Source organism: Clarias gariepinus, chromosome 18, assembly GCF_024256425.1.
Source record: "Clarias gariepinus isolate MV-2021 ecotype Netherlands chromosome 18, CGAR_prim_01v2, whole genome shotgun sequence".
Taxonomy (NCBI): domain Eukaryota; kingdom Metazoa; phylum Chordata; class Actinopteri; order Siluriformes; family Clariidae; genus Clarias; species Clarias gariepinus.
Genome location: NC_071117.1, coordinates 22035131 through 22054388, shown reverse-complemented (window position 1 = coordinate 22054388; position 19258 = coordinate 22035131). Strand labels below are relative to the sequence as shown.

The 19258-nt window shown below is 35.1% G+C and overlaps 1 protein-coding gene across 4 annotated transcripts in view; it reads left to right on the top strand.

Annotated features, from left to right (window-relative positions):
* The window catches only part of dmd (dystrophin), a 201531-nt gene that overhangs the window by 107564 nt on the left and 74709 nt on the right, over positions 1-19258 (top strand). For 3 of the 4 annotated variants that reach the window (XR_008355731.1, XM_053477075.1, XM_053477074.1), the window contains exons 55-62: positions 808-997; positions 4157-4329; positions 9603-9759; positions 11582-11699; positions 13048-13316; positions 13911-14057; positions 16468-16546; positions 16741-16801. Coding sequence is in view for 3 of the 4 variants with exons in the window: in XM_053477075.1 (XP_053333050.1) it covers positions 808-997; positions 4157-4329; positions 9603-9759; positions 11582-11699; positions 13048-13316; positions 13911-14057; positions 16468-16546; positions 16741-16801 (1194 nt within the window). In the remaining variant the exon portion in view is untranslated. Of the gene's footprint in view, positions 1-807; positions 998-3672; positions 3842-4156; positions 4330-9602; positions 9760-11581; positions 11700-13047; positions 13317-13910; positions 14058-16467; positions 16547-16740; positions 16802-19258 lie in introns of those variants that run through there. The other variant, XM_053477076.1, reaches the window with a different exon arrangement.

The following is a 19258-nucleotide window of genomic DNA, read 5'->3' as shown; positions in this document are numbered from 1 at the left end:
ATGAATATTAAAATCTAAATACACACTGTAAATTTAGATCTGTAAAACATGTTTTAAAATATAAGCATAAATATATTTAAGTTTTCTTTAAATCATGTATTAAAGTACACTACTGTTCAAAAGTTTTAGAACACTTGCAAATTTCTTTTTTTTTTTGTTTAGTGATTTATTTTCTACATTCTACAACAATACTGGGGATTTCAAAACTATAAAATAACACATATGGGATTAGGTAATTATGTAACAACAAGAAAAACAACAGTTAGTTGTTATTTTAAGACACAGAGGTCAGCCTTTCTGTAATAGTTCTTGCAAGAACAGTATTGTCCAGTGTATTTGCAAAATCCGTCAAGCACCATAATGAAACTGGCTCTCATGAAGGCCGTCCCAGGAGGGTGAGACCAAAACCTACCTCTGCCGCAGACGAGAAGTTCATTTAGAGTTATCAGCCTGAAAAATGACCAATTAACAGCACCTCAGATTAGAGGCGTTATGAAGTCTTTACAGAGCAGAAGTAGCAGAAACATCTCAATATCAACTGTTCAAAGGAGATTAATGCATTTTTTGGACGCCTTCAGCATTCCTTTACAATGTAGAAAGAAATAAAAATAAAATCAGGAACCATCATGGAGTTAGAAAGTGTTCTAAAACTTTTGAACAGTAGTGTGTGTAATCATAAAAAGCTTGTGAGAAAGTTCTTACTGCTGTTACAGATAAAAGTGATTTGACATTAACACCGCTGAGTTTTTTTTTTTTTTATCCAGGTCTATATTTCTATATCAAACATTAACTTATTACTACTTTTAGTGCAGGGGATACAGAGGCAGACATAGAGGCCAAACTACAGCAAATGGAACATTTTTATGCAGACCTGGAAATGTTTTGTAACTGGCTAACTGAAGCAGAGACTACAGCAAATGTCTTACAAGGTGCTACAAACAAAGAATGTCTTCTTGAGAATGCAGCCAAAGTGCGACAGTTGCTAGACCAATGGCAAGTAAGTAATATGTTTGTTTAGCCATATTCTGTTTTTTTTGTGCATAGTTCACCATTAGGGCTGGATTGGCAATCTGGCTTACTGGGCGTTTAATACATGTCATGAAACATGATATTGTGGAAATGTCATCCAACCAGTGTACGTAAGACCGGATCAGTTTATTTCTCTGCTAAATCCATACATAATCATACATTTATATATACTGTATTTGATTTATTGTTAACACTCACAGCATAAGGCAGAGAAATCTTTTTGTTTTTGTCTTTTCTGAAAAAAATATATAAAAAAGGTAAACAGAGATAAACCAAGATAAACAAGTACTGCATAGAAAAAGATTTAAATATAATTTTAGAGATATTTGTGTTTTATTGGCCCCAAGCTAGTGCTCTTTCATTTTAGATTTAGCAAATGAATATGCAAATGAATATGAATACTTGTCTATACACGTTTAACAATAAGGAAATTTTACAGTAAGTACCCAACAAATGAACGAGTATGTTCCATGTTCTTGTCCTTGTTTTAAGAATCCTGCTGATGGTATAACTACTTATGTTAAAAGATAGAGCAATGTCACGTTTCTTTCCATCGTTGTTGCTTGGTGCTTCTTACTTGTTTCCTGACATTCTCGGATGCACACTGCATGCATGTGACAATGTACCCTGGACATGTGATCTAACTTTAGCGATTAAACATGTTTCTATCTTCAAAAGTTTGTAACTCAAATGTTCTTATGTGGGAACTTACTGTACTGTACATTGTATTTGACTTTACTGAGGTAAGAACTGGGGAAGGATTTCTAAATCAGCACGAAATTAAACAACCCATGGCATTGTTTTTTTATAGTCTCAATCTTGTTTCAATCAAGTATGGTGTAGAACTGTTTGTTTCCTTTTTCAGCCTGTTCCATACAGTGCATCTGGAAAGTATTTACAGCACATCGCTTTTTCTACACTTTGTTAAGTCACAGCCTTATTCTAAAATTGATTAAATTAATTTTTTCCACACCATTCTACACACAAAACCTCATAAGGACAACATGAAAAAAAGTTTACTTGAGATTTTTGCTAATTTATTCAAAATAAAAAATTGAGAAAGCACATGTACATAAGTATTCACAGCCTTCGCCATGAAGCTCAAAATTGTGCATCCTGTTTCCCCTGATCATCCTTGAGATGTTTTTGCAGCTTAATTGGAGTCCACTTGTGGTAAATTTAGTTAAGTGGACATGATTTGAAAAGGCATACAACACGCTAACATTATGGGGTGTTGTGTTTAGAATTCTGAGAAAAAAAATGTATTTAATAATTATTTAAGGCTGTGACATAACAAAATGTGTAAAAAGTAATGCGCTGTCTATACTTTCCAGATGCACTGTACTGTATCTAACTATTAGCCCTTCACTGATTTCTTTCCATTACAACAGCTTTGAACAAGTTTCTCTCTTTTTAAAATGGCTTGTTTTTCTCCCACAGACATTTTTCTGGTATTCATGTTGGTTAATCCTTTTAAACAATAATTGCAGTCTTAAAAGGCAAAGGCCAAGGCTCAAACCCAGAGTAAAAATTTGGAGCTATTACATTTTTAAACAATCAACAGGAAACAGCTGGGCAACAAAAGCGTCTATTCAGGCACATGTCCCAGTATATTTTAGGTCACTTTCATAAAGGGTTATTTTAAATAAAAGATGCCATACTTTAAGTTGTGTACATTTATGGCATTTATGCCTCAATTCAGATTGACTTAGATTTCATCTTATTATACATCTGAGCAGTTAAGGTTAAAGGGCCTCGTCTAAGGGCCCAACCATGGTAAGGTTGTAGTGTTTGGGTTGGAACCTGGGACCTTCCATTTATTAGCCCAATGCCTTAACCACTGAGCTAAAATATTAGTGAAACAGCAGGTTTAACATTTATCTAAGCCCAACAGCACCATTTGAAGACCAATTAAATTTATAATTTCCATTTTTGTAGTTTTATTAAACTATGTCAATATCCAAACATAGTCAAAATTCTGATTTACTATTACTAAATTGGTGTAATACATATTTTTCACACATATGCACCAACAGAGCAGCAACTTTCAACTTGTTTTATTTATGTACCCATTATGAACAAAACACTTAAGTTTTTTACAAATTTTGTTTTAAATTTCATTTGTTGTATTTAATCAGTATGTTTCAGTAATATTTTCTATAAATTGTACTTTGTGATCAATTATTCATATGTGTGACATGTTTCAGTTTTCCTCCTCTCTCATACTTTTATGGTATTTTTCTTTATACATCTACAGTCACAGTAAATGCACACAGTTTATTATTATTCTCCATTTGATTTATCAGTAATTCTGGTCTTTAATGTTTAATCAGAATATAATAATGTTGAATCACTTATCTTGGTCATCCTGAACTAACTGGTATGGACACTATGTGTGCTTGGCAACAGTACAAATATTCAGTAAAAATTTGAAGAGGCAGACACACTAGTGGGATTATAAGGACATGCCTTTGTTCTCAGGATTAAGCCTTCCTTCAGCAGCAATGCCCACTCTCCCCATGAACAACAGACCCAATGTGCCTTCTTCAAAAGGCATGCTGAAGCCTCTAAGCAGTAATAGTAGAATCCCTTTTCTGGCTGTTCACCATCTTCACTTGTCTAACTTTATTCCATTTTAGCTCTTAACTTATTCTACTTCACAGATACAGTAGATCCACATAGATCCAGATAGATCCACATTATTTCCAAATGGAAATAAAGGGCTAGGGCTCTAGGAAGTCAAGCATATATGCATTTTCACCTGAAGACTTAATTTATGGATATGTTACACCGGAGGACATATCGTGTTCAGGTCTGATTATCAGTGTTCTTTTCTTGTTTAATGCTGGTTTTTGTTTTACTTGATAGGGAATAGGAAAGTTAAGTTTTCTACAGTACAGTCAAAAGGAAATCTTTATTCTTGCTATACATTAATGTTAAATAATGTACAGTAATACATGAATACAATTCTAAATTATTGTACTACCTGTTTTTCGGACATTCACCGATTAACCATGTGTAATATAATGTGATTAACTTGTTTATACATTTTTGCTACTTACAGTAGCACAAAGTACAGAGGCAGCTAACTGAAATATCCTTGTTGTACCCATCTTTATGTCCACAGGACCTCCAGAGGGAGATTGACACCCAAACAGATACATATCATTCACTTGATGAAAATGGGCAGCGTATTGTGGCATCGCTAGGAAGGGCAGACAATGCTGTAGTGCTGCAAAAACAACTTTACAACATGGGAAGGCGCTGGCAGGACTTGTGTAAAAAAGTTAATAGTATGAGGTAGGAATCTTTTTATTTATAAGTTAATAGTGGTTATCACCAATATTATACATATTTTTTAAATCTGCTCATTAAATTCCTACGTAATAGCCAAAAACTATTCATTATAAAAAAATTAAATATTATAAAAACATTAATAGTTCATTATAGTAACTGAATTGCTGCATAAAGGAGCTTAAAAGATTTATCCTGATTTATCAGATGTACACGTACTGTAGTACACAGAACAGAAAGTGCATAGAACGACATTAGGAGACGGGAATGACAGAAATTGCATTTTTTTAATATGGTGGAGACAGTGTTATGGAATAGGTGTGTACAGCTGCCAGTTTAAATGGGTAAATTGTGTTTTTTAATCATGTTTTAGGGATAGGGATAGAGAACCTTACCTAGTCAAATGTTTAAAGGAGTATCTTGAGGACCTCCTAAATTAAGTATGCCTTCTATTGAAGATGAGGGTGAATTTCCTACCAATTAATCCCCTGCAGATTTGTCTATTGTTACCCTCAGAAGCATTAAAGTCAAGTTGAGATAGAGCAGTTTTCTGCAGGGACGCCTTCCAGCACCCTACCCAATGTCACAACAAAAGCAGAATGCTCTAAAATTAAACTTTTGCTTGTGCTGCATAAGCACAAGCAAAAGTAAGAGTCCCTCCCCTGACACAAAGCCAAAGGACATACACCCTCACGTGTAACCCCACGGTAAACTTCAACATACTGTACCAGTACTGACCTATGGGGCTATGAGAACACCCACTGCTTCTCTGTGCCTCTCACCCAGGGCAACTCACAAGTGAATTAGAGTCCATGTGTAGTGGTGATGTGCTGATGCTAGGAACAGTGTTGTTGGGCTGAATACAGTATCTTGTGTTTGGGTCCTCCAAGGCAAACCGGTCCTTCCAATTTATATATTCTAATGCAAGAAAGAATAGGGAGAAACTGGATGTGGATCCTAGCCTGAACAAGTTAAATGGTACAAATTGTAAACTTGGCAGCAGTAAAAGGCAGAAGCCTTCCTAGACTTATTTCCAGATACTGAGATTGGCTTTAGGAACATGATGGAACTATGCAGAATGTTCTTTTTAGTCCAGACAGGCTGCTATAGAGTTTGGACAGGTGATGAAACTGGTCACATGTGTCATGATATTGCAGGACTTATGCAAGGTGAGAGAGTTGGAGGCCATCAAAGCTTAAAATTCTTTATGCCATAGCTGTGCAGTGAACAGCTAAATTCATGGTACTGTAAAAATTGTGATACCACATGCAAAAAACATTTTAAAATGTTTTGTTAAGAAACTCGTTCTCGAAAATTCTGAATGTATGAACTTGTTTCACATCTGAGCACAGCATGAAACACTTTGTGCTAACTAATAAGTTAGCACAAAGTGTTTCATGCTGTGCTCAGATAGATTTGTTTCTGCACTTTTCTTTAACCCTCTAAGGGGTAACAAGCTTTTCTTTCTCTTTAACAGCAGGGAAAGCAAGAGGTGAATAGGTGAGAAATGTTTGAAATTGATTCCTTGTTCTAAAAAAGAATCAATTTCAAACATTTTTCATTCATTCACCAGCTGTTTAGTATAGTGCATGGAGATTCATCTGGGGATCCTAGCTGGTCCAGATGCATGCATTTCCCATGCATAGGGCTAGCATCTTATCATTTTAGACTCCATTCAGTGCTCAAACACTGTCCTCTTGCCCTCTACAGTACCTTGAAAAGTGCCCTTTTTCGCAGGAAATTTCACAGAAGAAACACAGATCGCCTGATTTCTTTTAATAAAATTATTTTTATTAAAATTATTAATAAAATTATATCAGCCATTGCCCGTTTAGTGCCTTATAACAGCTTACTTTGGATCCAGATAATTAATTAAACATATTAGAGTCAGATACTTAAATCATAAATGTAAATGCATTTAACATTCAGCTGTTCATTTCTGGACATATGTGATCAGTGGACTAAAACTATACTCACTTTTAATTGTAGTCCTAGAGTTTAAAGATGGAATAGGATAACTCTGTCACATTTACCTATATATTTAATTAAAATAAAACTCTTTGACACATAATGTTCTTTTTAACAGCTCTCTAGACAATTTATAGCCTGAGATAGAGCAGAACTTTAGATTACTGTAGAGTCGTGAGTGATAATGGGACACAAGCTCAGTATGATACACTTCCATGAACTAGTAATCCATTCTGGGGAAATGTTGTTTATATTTGAACTCAAATCAAACACACCTCTCTCTTTAGTGCATCTTTAGAAGCTCCACTCCCTTAATAATATAAGTTGGGCTTGCTGAACCACCATGCATTATTCGCACTAATTGTTTTTTTTTTATAGTTTACTTTGTGGTAAAATTAATATTACCCTTCTTTTATTCTGAAACAAAACAACATTGTACATTGTGTTTATGCCTGAATCTCTTGAAGCCCTCAATGATTAACACTGATTACTGTTACCACAGCTTCTTGCCCATGCCAGTTTAAATATAATCTTTTCATGCACATACTTTGAATTAGCCTTTTTTAATCACCCACCCAAGACATATTTTTTCAGCTTGCATAATAAAAAAATTGCCCAAGTGGGCAGAAAACCAAACAATCTGTCAACACAGCCTATTACCCCATCCCATCTCCCTCCCTTCACCCGATCGGTTTATAAGCATAAAAAACGGCGGCTGTTGCTGATTGTACATTTCCACTTAATTTCCATTTACAGATGTGGGGCTGTGTCTAAAATCTAGATTTTTTTTTCTCAAGCCCACACACAATGGACAGCTAAGAGACTATGACATGAAATTTATCAGTAATCTGAAACATGATTAAGTCCTAAAAATGCCTATAGTGGTAATGTTTAGAGTTTTTTTTGTGTGTGTGTTTTCAATGTGTATGGACCACCTAAGGGATTTTTTCTTTTGGGTTTGCATGCATAAATCTACTTCGGCTGGCTCTCGATCAAAACTGTCATTCTTGTCACAGTGATGACATAGGTAGGCATATTATAGGCTGTATCTCCAATCTTTCCTGAGTTGAGGCTGCATACCAGCACTCAGTGTCCTGCTACTAAAGAACAGGTTGCTTTACCTGCAGGCAGAGGGAGAGAAACACAAACATTCCATGGAGACTGTTTAATTTAATTATTTTTTAATTTTTTATAAAAAAAAATATATATATATATATATATATATATATATATATATATATATATATATATATTCGTATTTTTCATCAAGGATATAAACATCACCTATAAAAGAAAAAACAGGTTTACAGTATCTCTTACCTATGGGGTGGGAAATTACCACCCATAAGGACGCCAAAGGGTGACAATTCAGTGCTTTTATATAAGGGCATTTTTATAAAAAAAAAAAAAAAACAGTTGGGAGCATATTAACACACTTCCTTCTGGTCTCTGTGTAGGCGTTGCGCAGATTCTCTTTACAAGTACGATTTATTATGTGTGTGTATGCTCACCAACTACAGATGATCATGGAAGGAAGGGAATATGAAACTTCCTATCAGAGCTCAAATTCAAAGTAACTTTTACTGTCATTTCAACCATTTACAGTAGTACAGTACACAGTAAAAGAAGACACGGTTCCTCCACGACCATGGTGCTACGCAGAACAACACAAAACTACACAAGACTACACATGACTAAACAAATTATACAAAGGAGTTTAAATACGTAAAGTTAACGAGTGCAAGCCTGTGCCCACAGTGCAAATCAGAATACCCCATTTCTGACCTGAGAGCCTACCTTGTTAGAATTTGTCAATAAAAGAGCTTGTCTAAAAGCAATGAATGTTAGGGTAATGTTCTGAACCACCTCTTTTTGGGTAATGTGCCAAAATGTTATGTCAAAGTTCCAAAATGTTTTTTGGTTTTAGCACCAAAACATGAAAAAACACAAAAGTAACCATTTGTAGACTTCAGTTCCACACTTGCAGATTACACACATCTGTTTCGTACATCCCTTTTTTATTCTAAAGAATTCATTCTTTAATTCTATGAATTCTCAGCACACCCTTATTTTGGATCATTGTTAAAGGGTGTTCCTATCAGTCTTCTTTTTATACCTGTAAGCAACTGAATCACTTATGGATTTAGGAGGATGTGTCTTACTGTTTCATTAATATTGAGAAGCATAAAGGGGGCCATGTGTATTTAGGAACTTAATTTGCTTATCACATAGAGAGAGTGGAAGATTTATTTTCTCTTTGAGAAAGAAAAATGACTTTGTTTTTTCATCACTGTGTTCTAGTGGTTTCAAAACTCACATTAGAATTTACTTTAGAATTCCCATTAAAAACATCAACAAAACCTTCCGGCATAGACAGTAAGGCTCCTTCAGTTTAAATTTGAATACAAAAACTTAAAGAACTTTCTGAACACAAATTAAATAGAAATATAGATAATGGTACTACATTACAGCAGTTTCTTTTTGGTTTATTAAATGAAATATAGATTTCGGACGATTCTATTTTTAAAACTAGAGAAGTATTTTTTTTTTATGTACTTGCCGTGGCAAAACTTGGGCCTAGGGCATGGCTTGACAGCTTAACAATGATCTGGATATAACTGATTGGTTGCCTGAGTAAAATGAGCCTACCCCCATACTGTATTATCATGTTGCTAGTATGATGCTAACATGATTATTATGTTGCTAGCAACACTATTATCCTGTTGCTTGTATTATGCTAACATGATTAGCATGATGCTAACAATATTAGCATGATGTTAAGATGATTAGCATGTTGCTAGCATGATGCTAACATGATTAGTGCATGACTCCAATGTGATTAGCATGTTGCTAGCATGAAGCAAATATGAATAGCATGTCACTAACATGATGCTAGCATAATAAGCATGTTGCTAGCAACCCCCAATGTGATTAGCATATTTCTTGCATGATGCTAACACAATTTTAATATATTGTAGCCCTTAGCTACTGGATATTACGCGCAGGGGTAGCTCAGTGGTTAAGGCATTGGACAACTTAAACAACTTATACCCTCTTGCGGGGTATGTTCTGACAGCTTGCAAGCCTTTTCAAATGTGGTAAATTTGAGAGCTCTTGCTCTACCGCTAGAATCCGTCAAGGTAGGTCTCAATGTTAAGTCGATGGGATTTTTTCACTTTGCAAGCACCACTAAAAATAGCCTTGGTGCATCTTCATATAAGAAAGTACAAACTTAAATCTAGTATGTCTAGATACATGTAATACAGTTTGTAGATAGACAATTAATAATGTTTTCATTTTCTTCTTTTCAGCCATCACTTAGGTGATAGTATGGAACAGTGGAAGCATTTTCACATATCCTTACAGGGTTTCCTGCAGTGGATACAGCTTAGGAGGGAGGAGCTGGAGCAACAGAAACCAGTTGGGGGAGACATTCCTTCAGTTCGTCAGCAACTAATCACTCATAAGGTTAAAACTGCACTCTTCTTCTCTTCATGTTCTTAATTATGTGTGGGATGTGTTTTGTGGGTTGTAGTAAGTATTATATTAATATTTTGCTCAAATCTATATACAGAATTTTTTGACTTATTGTAGTTGGACAGTTATGTAAGACATAGACATTGTGTCCTTAGTTATTGCGGGATAATATTAGCTCAGGCTATGAGCTGACTTAAGTAGTAAGTAATTAATTAAGTGGGAAAGTTGCAGAATGCAACATGAAATTTATAATATAATTTACACCCAAGTGGAAATACTTGCTCATTTATGCAGTTATGACCCAATTATGTGATAACGGCACAAAGATTAAAATACAAGTGGAGCAACAAGTTAAAAGCTTTAGATTAGGTAAGAATGTGATCTCAATAAGTTTGATCATGGACCCTAATAAAAATGTCATAATAAATTAATATGAATTGTTTTTTAAAACCAGGGAGTTATTTTATAATTATCAACCATGTTAGCTTTAATTTAAGGTGTTAAACAAAAATATTACAACAACTATTTATCACAAATTTTTTTACAAACTTCAAGTTGGACATACTATCATAATTACAAAAAATAAGTATTATTTTTATTCAAAGTTTGAAGGGAAATTCGTTTCAGTGGATGACTGTCTGAAGTCTGGAAACCATCAGCATTACGAAAGTTGACTTTCCTTTCTTCGGATGCTTTGCTGAGCCTTTAAAGCAGCTTCAGTTGCTGTTTATTTATGGTTCTTTCCCCCCTTGGTTTTGTCTTCAGTAAGTTAAAAGCTGGCACACTTGGGTTGTGGGCAGGTGACTGACCCGGCCAAATTAGAACATTTCATTTCTTAACAAGCTCCTGGGTTGTTTTCATGGTATATTTTGGTGTTATTGATTGTTATTGTGAAGTAAAATCTTATCAATTTTGCCACATTTGACTAAATCTAAGCAGAAAATATAACTTTATATACTTTTATTAGGAGCAACATCATTAGTAACGCCACTGGCAGCCGCACATGCCCAAGCCATAACACTGACTCCACCATGTGATATGCTTTGAATCATGTGCGATTTTTCCTTCTTCATACTCTTCTCTTCCCATCATTTCAGTGAGAAAGTTTTTTGGTTTCATCATCCAAATAATTTTATTCAGGAACTGGGTAGGCTTTAAGATTTTAAGTTTTCTAGCAAATTTGATTCAGCTTACCTTTCTCTGTATTTACCCTCTGTATTTATATTTATGACATAATGTATTTAATGTAGACTTTAACATTAATTTATCAGCCTCTTTAAGTGTGTTTTTTGTTTGGCTAAATGTCATGGATATTTTTCTTTCTTTAACAAATAAAAAATTATGTGACCATCCAAAACTGTTGTCTTCGGTCTTCCTGGCATTTTGCAGAGCTTGCCAGAGTAAAGAATGTGCCATATTGTTATTTTAGCCATCGATTACAATTTAATATTATGACTATTTATGTCTTGAATCTTTCATTAAATAACAGACAAAGACCACACCTGAGCAGGAAACTGCTTATAGGTCATTTCTCAAAATAAAGGACTATGTAAAATGTCAGTAATTCCTAAATGATGAATGCAAAATAAAAAAAAACGTTTGTTGTTCTTAATGTCAAATAAAGACTTGTCTTATAGTCCTGTATTGCAATTTAGTTTTGGCATTAGATGGTGTTTTTTGGTGCAATTTGTAATCTGGAAATGCAGCTACCTATACTGTACATACCACTACAATTTGTACTTTTATAAGAAAAAAAAGGAAAAATACTACAATTGTGAATAATTCAGTACATATATTGTATCAATTTGTACAGGATTTCAGGAGAGAGCTAAGTGCAAAAGAACCTTCAATAAATAGAGCTCTGGATAATGTGAAGAGTTTTCTGATTGAGATTCCAGGTGAAGAAAGGAAAGAAACCCCCACTGAAAGAGGTATGCCTCATAAACAGCAATTAAACCCTTGTTTGCTTTTCTTTTTTCTTCTCATCTTATTGTCTTGAGAAAAATCAGGGTTTTTTTCCTTTGGAGATTATGTGTTTACTTAAAATATGTACTGTAATATTATGATAGCAGTATCTATTGTTATTAGCTTTTTATATGCTTCTGTGTTTAATGGCTTTCACAGCAGTTAAAGAGCAAAAAACAATTGTAAAGTGGTGGTTTTCTTGGCGTACTGTATCTCTGTGATATTCATATCGTCAGTCTGTGTTGAATACGCTATATAAAAACATCTGCTGATGCATCTGGACACATCTTCAGTGATGTTTCGTAAATCATTGGGTGTTTCGGGTCTTTCAACATCATACACCCTCAACCAGGTAAGCCAGCCAGTGTTGATCAGACCCCAGCTTGTGTCCAGATGGCTAACTAACTTGGCCTCTCTTAAGCAACAGCCATCTTTAGGCCCTCCCTGCCACTCCGGTGTTACTGTGGATTGCTCTCCTCTTTCGCTTTCCAATGATGCCTCAACTGCTTAGGGCTTGGGCTAAGAAACCTAAGCAAAACCTCTGCATCCAACCTTCACTGGAAGGCACCTCGCTCTCCACCCACATCTGTGTGCACACTGAATACTAGTGTGAAACAGCAAGAAAATGGGCTTAGGGGCCTGCAGGCAGCAGTTGATGTAGTGTGGATAGATATATTGGATGCGCACCAAAGGGAATCTCAGCACTATGTGGGTTTTTCCCCAGGCAGGAGGAGTGAGATTTGATCCTTATAGAGATCCTTTACTGGAGGACAAACTGGGCATAGTTTAACTGGGTGCTAATGGCTGGCACAGTAAAAGTATAACTTGTACTTCCATATTTGTCAACTTGCCTTGTTGCATTGGTTCTGTTGCTGGAATTTCCATCATGAAAGCTACCTGAGTGTTACCTCTCAAGTACTTTAAAAGGTGGCAATGATGGATGGAGAGTTTTGGAAAGTTACAAAACAGAACACTCTGGATGAGATGGCATGCAAGTCATGCAGTTTCTGTGAGAATATCTCAGACTCAGGTCTTGTTTATAAGCTGCTTTCACTAATGGTTGGTTCCAGCCACTGCCACTGTTCAGTGTGTAGAATTTTACAGTGAATGCTGGTTACCTGGTTGCTCTGAGGTTTTTGGAACCAGACATCAGACGCTTGCATAGAGGCCAGCGTGCTGAAGACCTGTGCTTGTGCTAGTCCCATTTTGTTGTTACAATGACGCATAATAAAGAAACACACCTATATTGTTACATTAAATGTTACATTACAAGAACTTACAGAAGATCGATTTTACTTCCTGTGTATTCTCCAGGTGTCAGCTCAGAGGAGAGAATTCAAAACGTAGAGCGCATTTTGCGTAAGGAAGCAGAAGACATTAACAAACTTTGGATAAACCTTGGTACAGCTGCAGCAGACTGGCAACAACAGCTGGAATTAGCTTTGGAGAGACTGGTAGAACTTCAAGCTACAGCGGATCAATTAGAGATAAAGCTACAACAAGCAGAAATTGAAAAAAATTCTTGGGACCCAGTTGAAAACTTGCTTGTTGACAATTTAAGTGACCAAATCGACATGGTTAAGGTTAGTGTTTGGCATCACACGCTACTGATTTTTTCAATGAAAGAGTGGGACAGTTAATTGCAGTTAATAAGATTAAATTGGGAGCAGTGTACATTGTAACTGATTTTTCAACAACAGCTTAAATAATAATTGCAAATAGCCCATACAGTTATTATAGTGCCTGTGAATCAATCCTATTAATACAGAAAGGGGACAATGACTTTGACAACGAAAGATTTTGGAGCCTTAAATACTAAGACTGTAGACTTCTAAATCTGCCACAATACACAGTTTGCCATCCCACCTCAGCCTCATCCATCAACAGAAAGGAACCATCACAAGACCACCTTGATAATTATTTGGCTGGTAGACTATTCATGGCACAGGAGTAACAATAACCTGGTTGTGGTTGTGATTTATGGATGGCAAAAATTATTTAGCAAAAATTATTTCTGGAAGAAAACTATATTATGAAAAAGAAATGTTCTATTAGATTTCTCAACTAAGGGCTTTGGTCAAAATGCACATAATATATGGAAGGACTTGTCAAAATCAGTAAGTTTCTGTAAGATATTTAATAATGCTTAAATTCCTCCACTTTTCTTAATTAACTAGGTATTCCAGGAGACCATAGCTCCGATTCAGGATGACGTAAATCAAGTCAACAAAGTAGCCTCTCAGTTAAAAAAGCCTGGTATTCAACTTTCACCAGAAAATCTGAAGAGAAGTGATGATCTCAGTAGGCGATGGCGACTTTTGCAGGTAAACATATATTGAGGAAAAAGAGTCAAATATGTTTGCTTAAGAAAGATAATTTTTTAGTTGAGAATGCAACAATTTTACTAACACGTTAAAACAAATTCAAGGAAATACAAGGTGGTATACAGTACACAAAGCATAGCGTGGCTAGAATTTAAAAGTAGCATACATTGAGTGTGCACTATGAATCATAGCTGTTTTTTTTGTTTTTGTTTTTTTGACAATGTGCTGATTATAATGATAAATATGGTATTTATCTGAAGCCACCTGTGTGGGGGAAAAAAGTTTGCCAAAACCATACATTTCTTGAACGTTTGGCACTCCTCACACTCCTGCCAGGTGGTTTTGATGGAACTCATGAGGACCGATGCTATGAACACAAAAATAGCTTCATGGATATGGGGCGGGACAAGGGACAGATGGTGCAGAATAAATACCAGCATAAGAATATAAAAGGGTGACTGAAGTGACAGACAAAAAGTAGGTCATTTTTAAAGGCTCAATTGTAACCGGATAATTGACTAATAACTGACTGATAATTGACATGGCCATATGTGGCCTGCTTCTTTATTTTAGGCCAGATTAAGCAGACAAAAAGTTGGGAGGTCGTTGCATTTTTAAATCTTTTCAAGAATTTGCATTTGCTAGTTACTGTAGCTTTTTTGTAGTGAATACGGCTATTATTAGACTGATAAAAACAGAAAGGTTAATGCAATTTATTTGTTAAAGAGGAAAGTTGAAAGTTTCTACATGAATCACATCTTGAGTGCTTAATTTCATATTAATTGTGGGGGTCACTGTCCAAATACTTCTGCAAAAAATCAACAATATTTACAATCTAAACATTTTATGGTATAGACCTGACCATACATGTAATGAATTAATTTATTGGTAATTTATTTATTTTTGTTCATATGTAAGTTAGGGGCATCAACCTCAAATTCCAACTAAGCCAAACAGCATTTAAAGCTATAATAAAATAAATAAAAAAATAAATATCAAATTTTAGAGACTACTTCCATAGATTTGCACCATTGGATGGTAGCAAAGTTTTTAAATACTTTTTTATTAATTATAACATACTATAATATTTAAGTGAAATATCTTTGTTTGTCATTGTAAATATGTTACTACAATGTGCACACCTAGCTGTTTCTTGAGGGATATGAAACTTTGGAATTCTCAAGAAAATGCAGGGCAAAACAAGTCATGTATTAACGTAATATGGTATGCATTTTATTGTCCTATACAGGATAATTCAGTATTGTAGAGAATGGGGAACTCAAATAATAAACCAATAAATATATCCTTACACCGCCGGTTCACAAGGTTACTGACTAGAATTAACATCACTCAAACACTGTATTTTGTTTTATTAATAAATGTATCCATTCTGGTGATAGGGATACAGGACATGAACATGACCAGATAAACCTGAGGGTGTTGCAAAGCCTTGTGATCGTGAATGTGGGATTTTTTCCCCCCATTGTTTTGGCCTTTGCATAGCAATCTGGGCAATCTAATAGAGTTTTGGATAACATTCTGGGAACATTCTAACAATGTTTGTATAACGTTTTAAAAACTCTGGGAATGTTGTTGGATAACAGTTTGACAGGATGACGGATGAGGTAAGACAGGAGTCTCCATGGACTATGATGTTTGCAGATGACATTGTGCTTTGTAGCAAGAGCAGGGAATAAGTGGAGGAAAATTTGGAGAGGTGGACGTACGCTCTGGAAAGCAGAGGAATGAAGGTTAGCTGCAGCAAGACGGAATACATGTGTGTAAATGAGAGGGACCCAGGAGAATCGGTAAGGCTACAGGGAGCAGAGGTAAAGAAGGTGCAGGATTTTAAGTACTTCGGGTCAACAGTCCAGAGCAACGGAGAGTGTTCAAAGGAGGTGAAGAGGCGGGTACAGGCAGGTTGGAATGGGTGGAGAAAAGTGTCAGGTGTGTTGTGCGATAAAAGAGTATCAGCGAGAATGAAAGGAAAGGTGTACAGGACAGTGGTGAGACCAGCAATGCTCTACGGCTTAGAGACAGTGGCGCTGAAGAAAAGACAGGAGGCAGAGCTAGAGGAAACAGAGCTGAAGATGTTGAGGTTTTCCTTGGGAGTGACAAGGATGGATAGGATCAAGAATGAGTTCATCAGAGGAACAACCCATGTTAAATGTTTTGGAGATAAAGTCAGAGAGGCCAGATTGAGGTGGTTTGGACATTTTCAGAGGAGAGATTGTGAATATATATGCTGTAACACAGTTTTGCACCTTGGTTTAGAAAATGGAGTCTTCTCCCTTTCCAACATTTCCATCTGCTGTTGTCCTTCCTGCAACCATTCTGACAAAATGTATGACAATTGCCCAATCACTAACTCACTCAGTAACTTGTTTTTTTGGTCTTTTTTTTTTTTTAGATATCAATAGAAGAACATCTGTCCCAACTTATTGAGGCCCACAAAGACTTAGGACCCAGTTCTCAGCAGTTTCTAGAAGGTACACTAGGAAAGTCATTTAGGCATAGCACAATAAGTTTTTATTATATACAGTACTACTGCATTCTTTTTTTTCTTCATCATCATCATTTATTATTATTATTATTATTATTATTATTATTATTATTATTATTATTATCTTTGCTATAATTGTTGGTTTTGTTTTATTGATCAGTCAGTTTTTTTCTTCTGCAGTGTCCGTACAAAGTCCTTTTGAACGCTCTGTTTCTCCAAACAGTGTTCCTTATTATATAAAGTAAGTATTCCAAAGACAACAAATTTCAGTTGTTTACTAATTCCTTAACGTGTGTTATAATACTAACTTATAACATATAAGTCCTTAATGTGTGTTATAATACTAACTTACACAAAGTCACTAACTTTAGAAATTTAAGGCAGCTAATATCTTTCAGTTTGAAAAGAACATGTTGAGTTGCAGGTGTATAAGCTAATATAATAAAAAACACAAACACCTGACAATAGGAACTAAGATACACTATATTGTTTGCAACCATTTTGGGAAGGTATATAAACATGGGCTATTTAAATGGTAATTTTTCTAGCAACTTCAAGTTAAAACGTAGAACAATGATGGATGTATATATTACACATGCATATTACACATTTACTTATTTATTATGAGATGTATACTGTATGGTAAAACAATGTGCATACATACATTGTATAGTTAAATACATATAAACATTTTAAAACAATATTTTAAAACAATACTTTAGTCTTTTTTAAAACTATAAATTATTACATATGACATTCGGTAAATAAGTCACAACAACAATAGTCCATTGTTATTTTTAGACATGAAGGTCAGCTGTTTTTGCAAGAACAGTATTGTCAAGTGCATTTGCAAAACCCATACATATGTATATATTTAGATGAAGAATTGCATTTGACTATTTCTTACTTACACGCAGATTGGATAAATGTATGCCTCAAGAAGCAATACTGTATCAAAAAATAGGGTATAGTTCAATTATTGTCCTGGCTCGGGTACGGCGTGAGGTACGTGCCTGTGCTTGTGTGAATGAACTGTTCATTTTACTTCACATCAAGCTTAATTTTTGCATTTGCCTGATGTCTCAATTATCAACATTTCACATTAGGATTTACTGTTGTATTATAGAAGAAGTGATTATATTCTGAATTTAATCCAAATAGGGTCAAGTTAACAACAAGGTAAAATTCCTGAAATAGCTTATCTTCACTATATTCCTATTTTAATTTTAAAAGACTTCTGATGCTGTTGGCTTCGATGTTTGAAACTTTAAGACATAAAGTTGACTCCTAAACAAGCCTTTAAGCTTTTTTGATGTTTCTGACTGTATAAATACAAATATGTCAGTGAATATTGTTAGTCTTGTTGGTGCATTAAGAATAATTGGTTGAGTGTGTAACCATTGGTTGAGTTTGTGAAGGTTGATCACATCAGATGCATGTTCACAGACCAAACATTTTTTTTTTAAACATTCACATAAGAAAAGAGCACAATACCTATACTGCAAAACATGAAAGAAGCTTGGCTATATTTTGGGGCTGCTTTACACAGGACTTAAATATATACTATTGTGTATCTGTGTGTTTAGTGCTGTGGAAATGTCTTATGCACCATATTATGTTTAGTAACAATTTGGTCTTATACAGTATGTTTATCATGTCTCCATTAATTATGTTCATAATTTCAAACATAATAACCATAAATTGATAAATAAATAACATTAGTCAGGAATATTATAAAGAAGGCGATATATTATGACAGATTACAACTAGAAACACTCTGATTCTCCAGCACGCTACCTAACGGCTGATTTACTTACTGTACATTATATACAAAAAAATTAAGCAGAAATGCCTTCAAAAAAAGAAAAAAACAGATAAACACAGTCTGTATTTGGTGTCAAAAGTCTTTACTTGAAAATAATTGGTAATGTTATATACAGACTTGTGCAGCAAAATAGATGGTATGCAAATATTCTTCTGTAATTTTATTTATTCATTCATTTTTTATTTAAAATTAAATAAATTTTTAATTTATGTTTGGAATTGGTCTTGTACATAATAATGCAGGCATGAAAAACATATACGGATATTAAAATTTGTACTAAAGTTAATATGTGCCTAAGATTTTGGCACAGTACTATATACTGCATACTGGAGTGGGTCAATGGTGGCCAGAAAGGGGGAACAAATGTGGTTTTGACAAGTGGCTTCGAAGGGCTTCTTGACTGGATGTCAGAGCTACAGGGCAGTAGTGATTTAAGGAATTTGCCTGCATCATCTTGGGGACAGGAACAATGGTGGTCTTCTTAAAAGCATGTTGGGATCACAGTCCGACGTATGGAAAGATAAAACATGTCTGTGAAAACCTCTGCTAGCTGTCTGGCACATGCTTTGAGGACATGGCCATCATCAGCGCCTGTTAACTTACATGGGTTGACCATCCTAAAGAATCTGATGCTGCCAGGAATTTCACTAAGGGAAGGTGTTGCTTGTCTCAAACCAAACATACTGTAGATTGTGTTCATCTCAAGTCACCACTTTTCTGGATTGAGAAGGATCTTGTACAGGCTTTAGAAACCGTGTTTTCTATTCACACACTGGTATAGTTGGTGACAGAGTTTGTGTATACATTAATGTTAATGTCTACTGCCTGTTGGAAGAGGTCTTAGAAATTGTGTTTAGTGAAAACTCAGTGTTA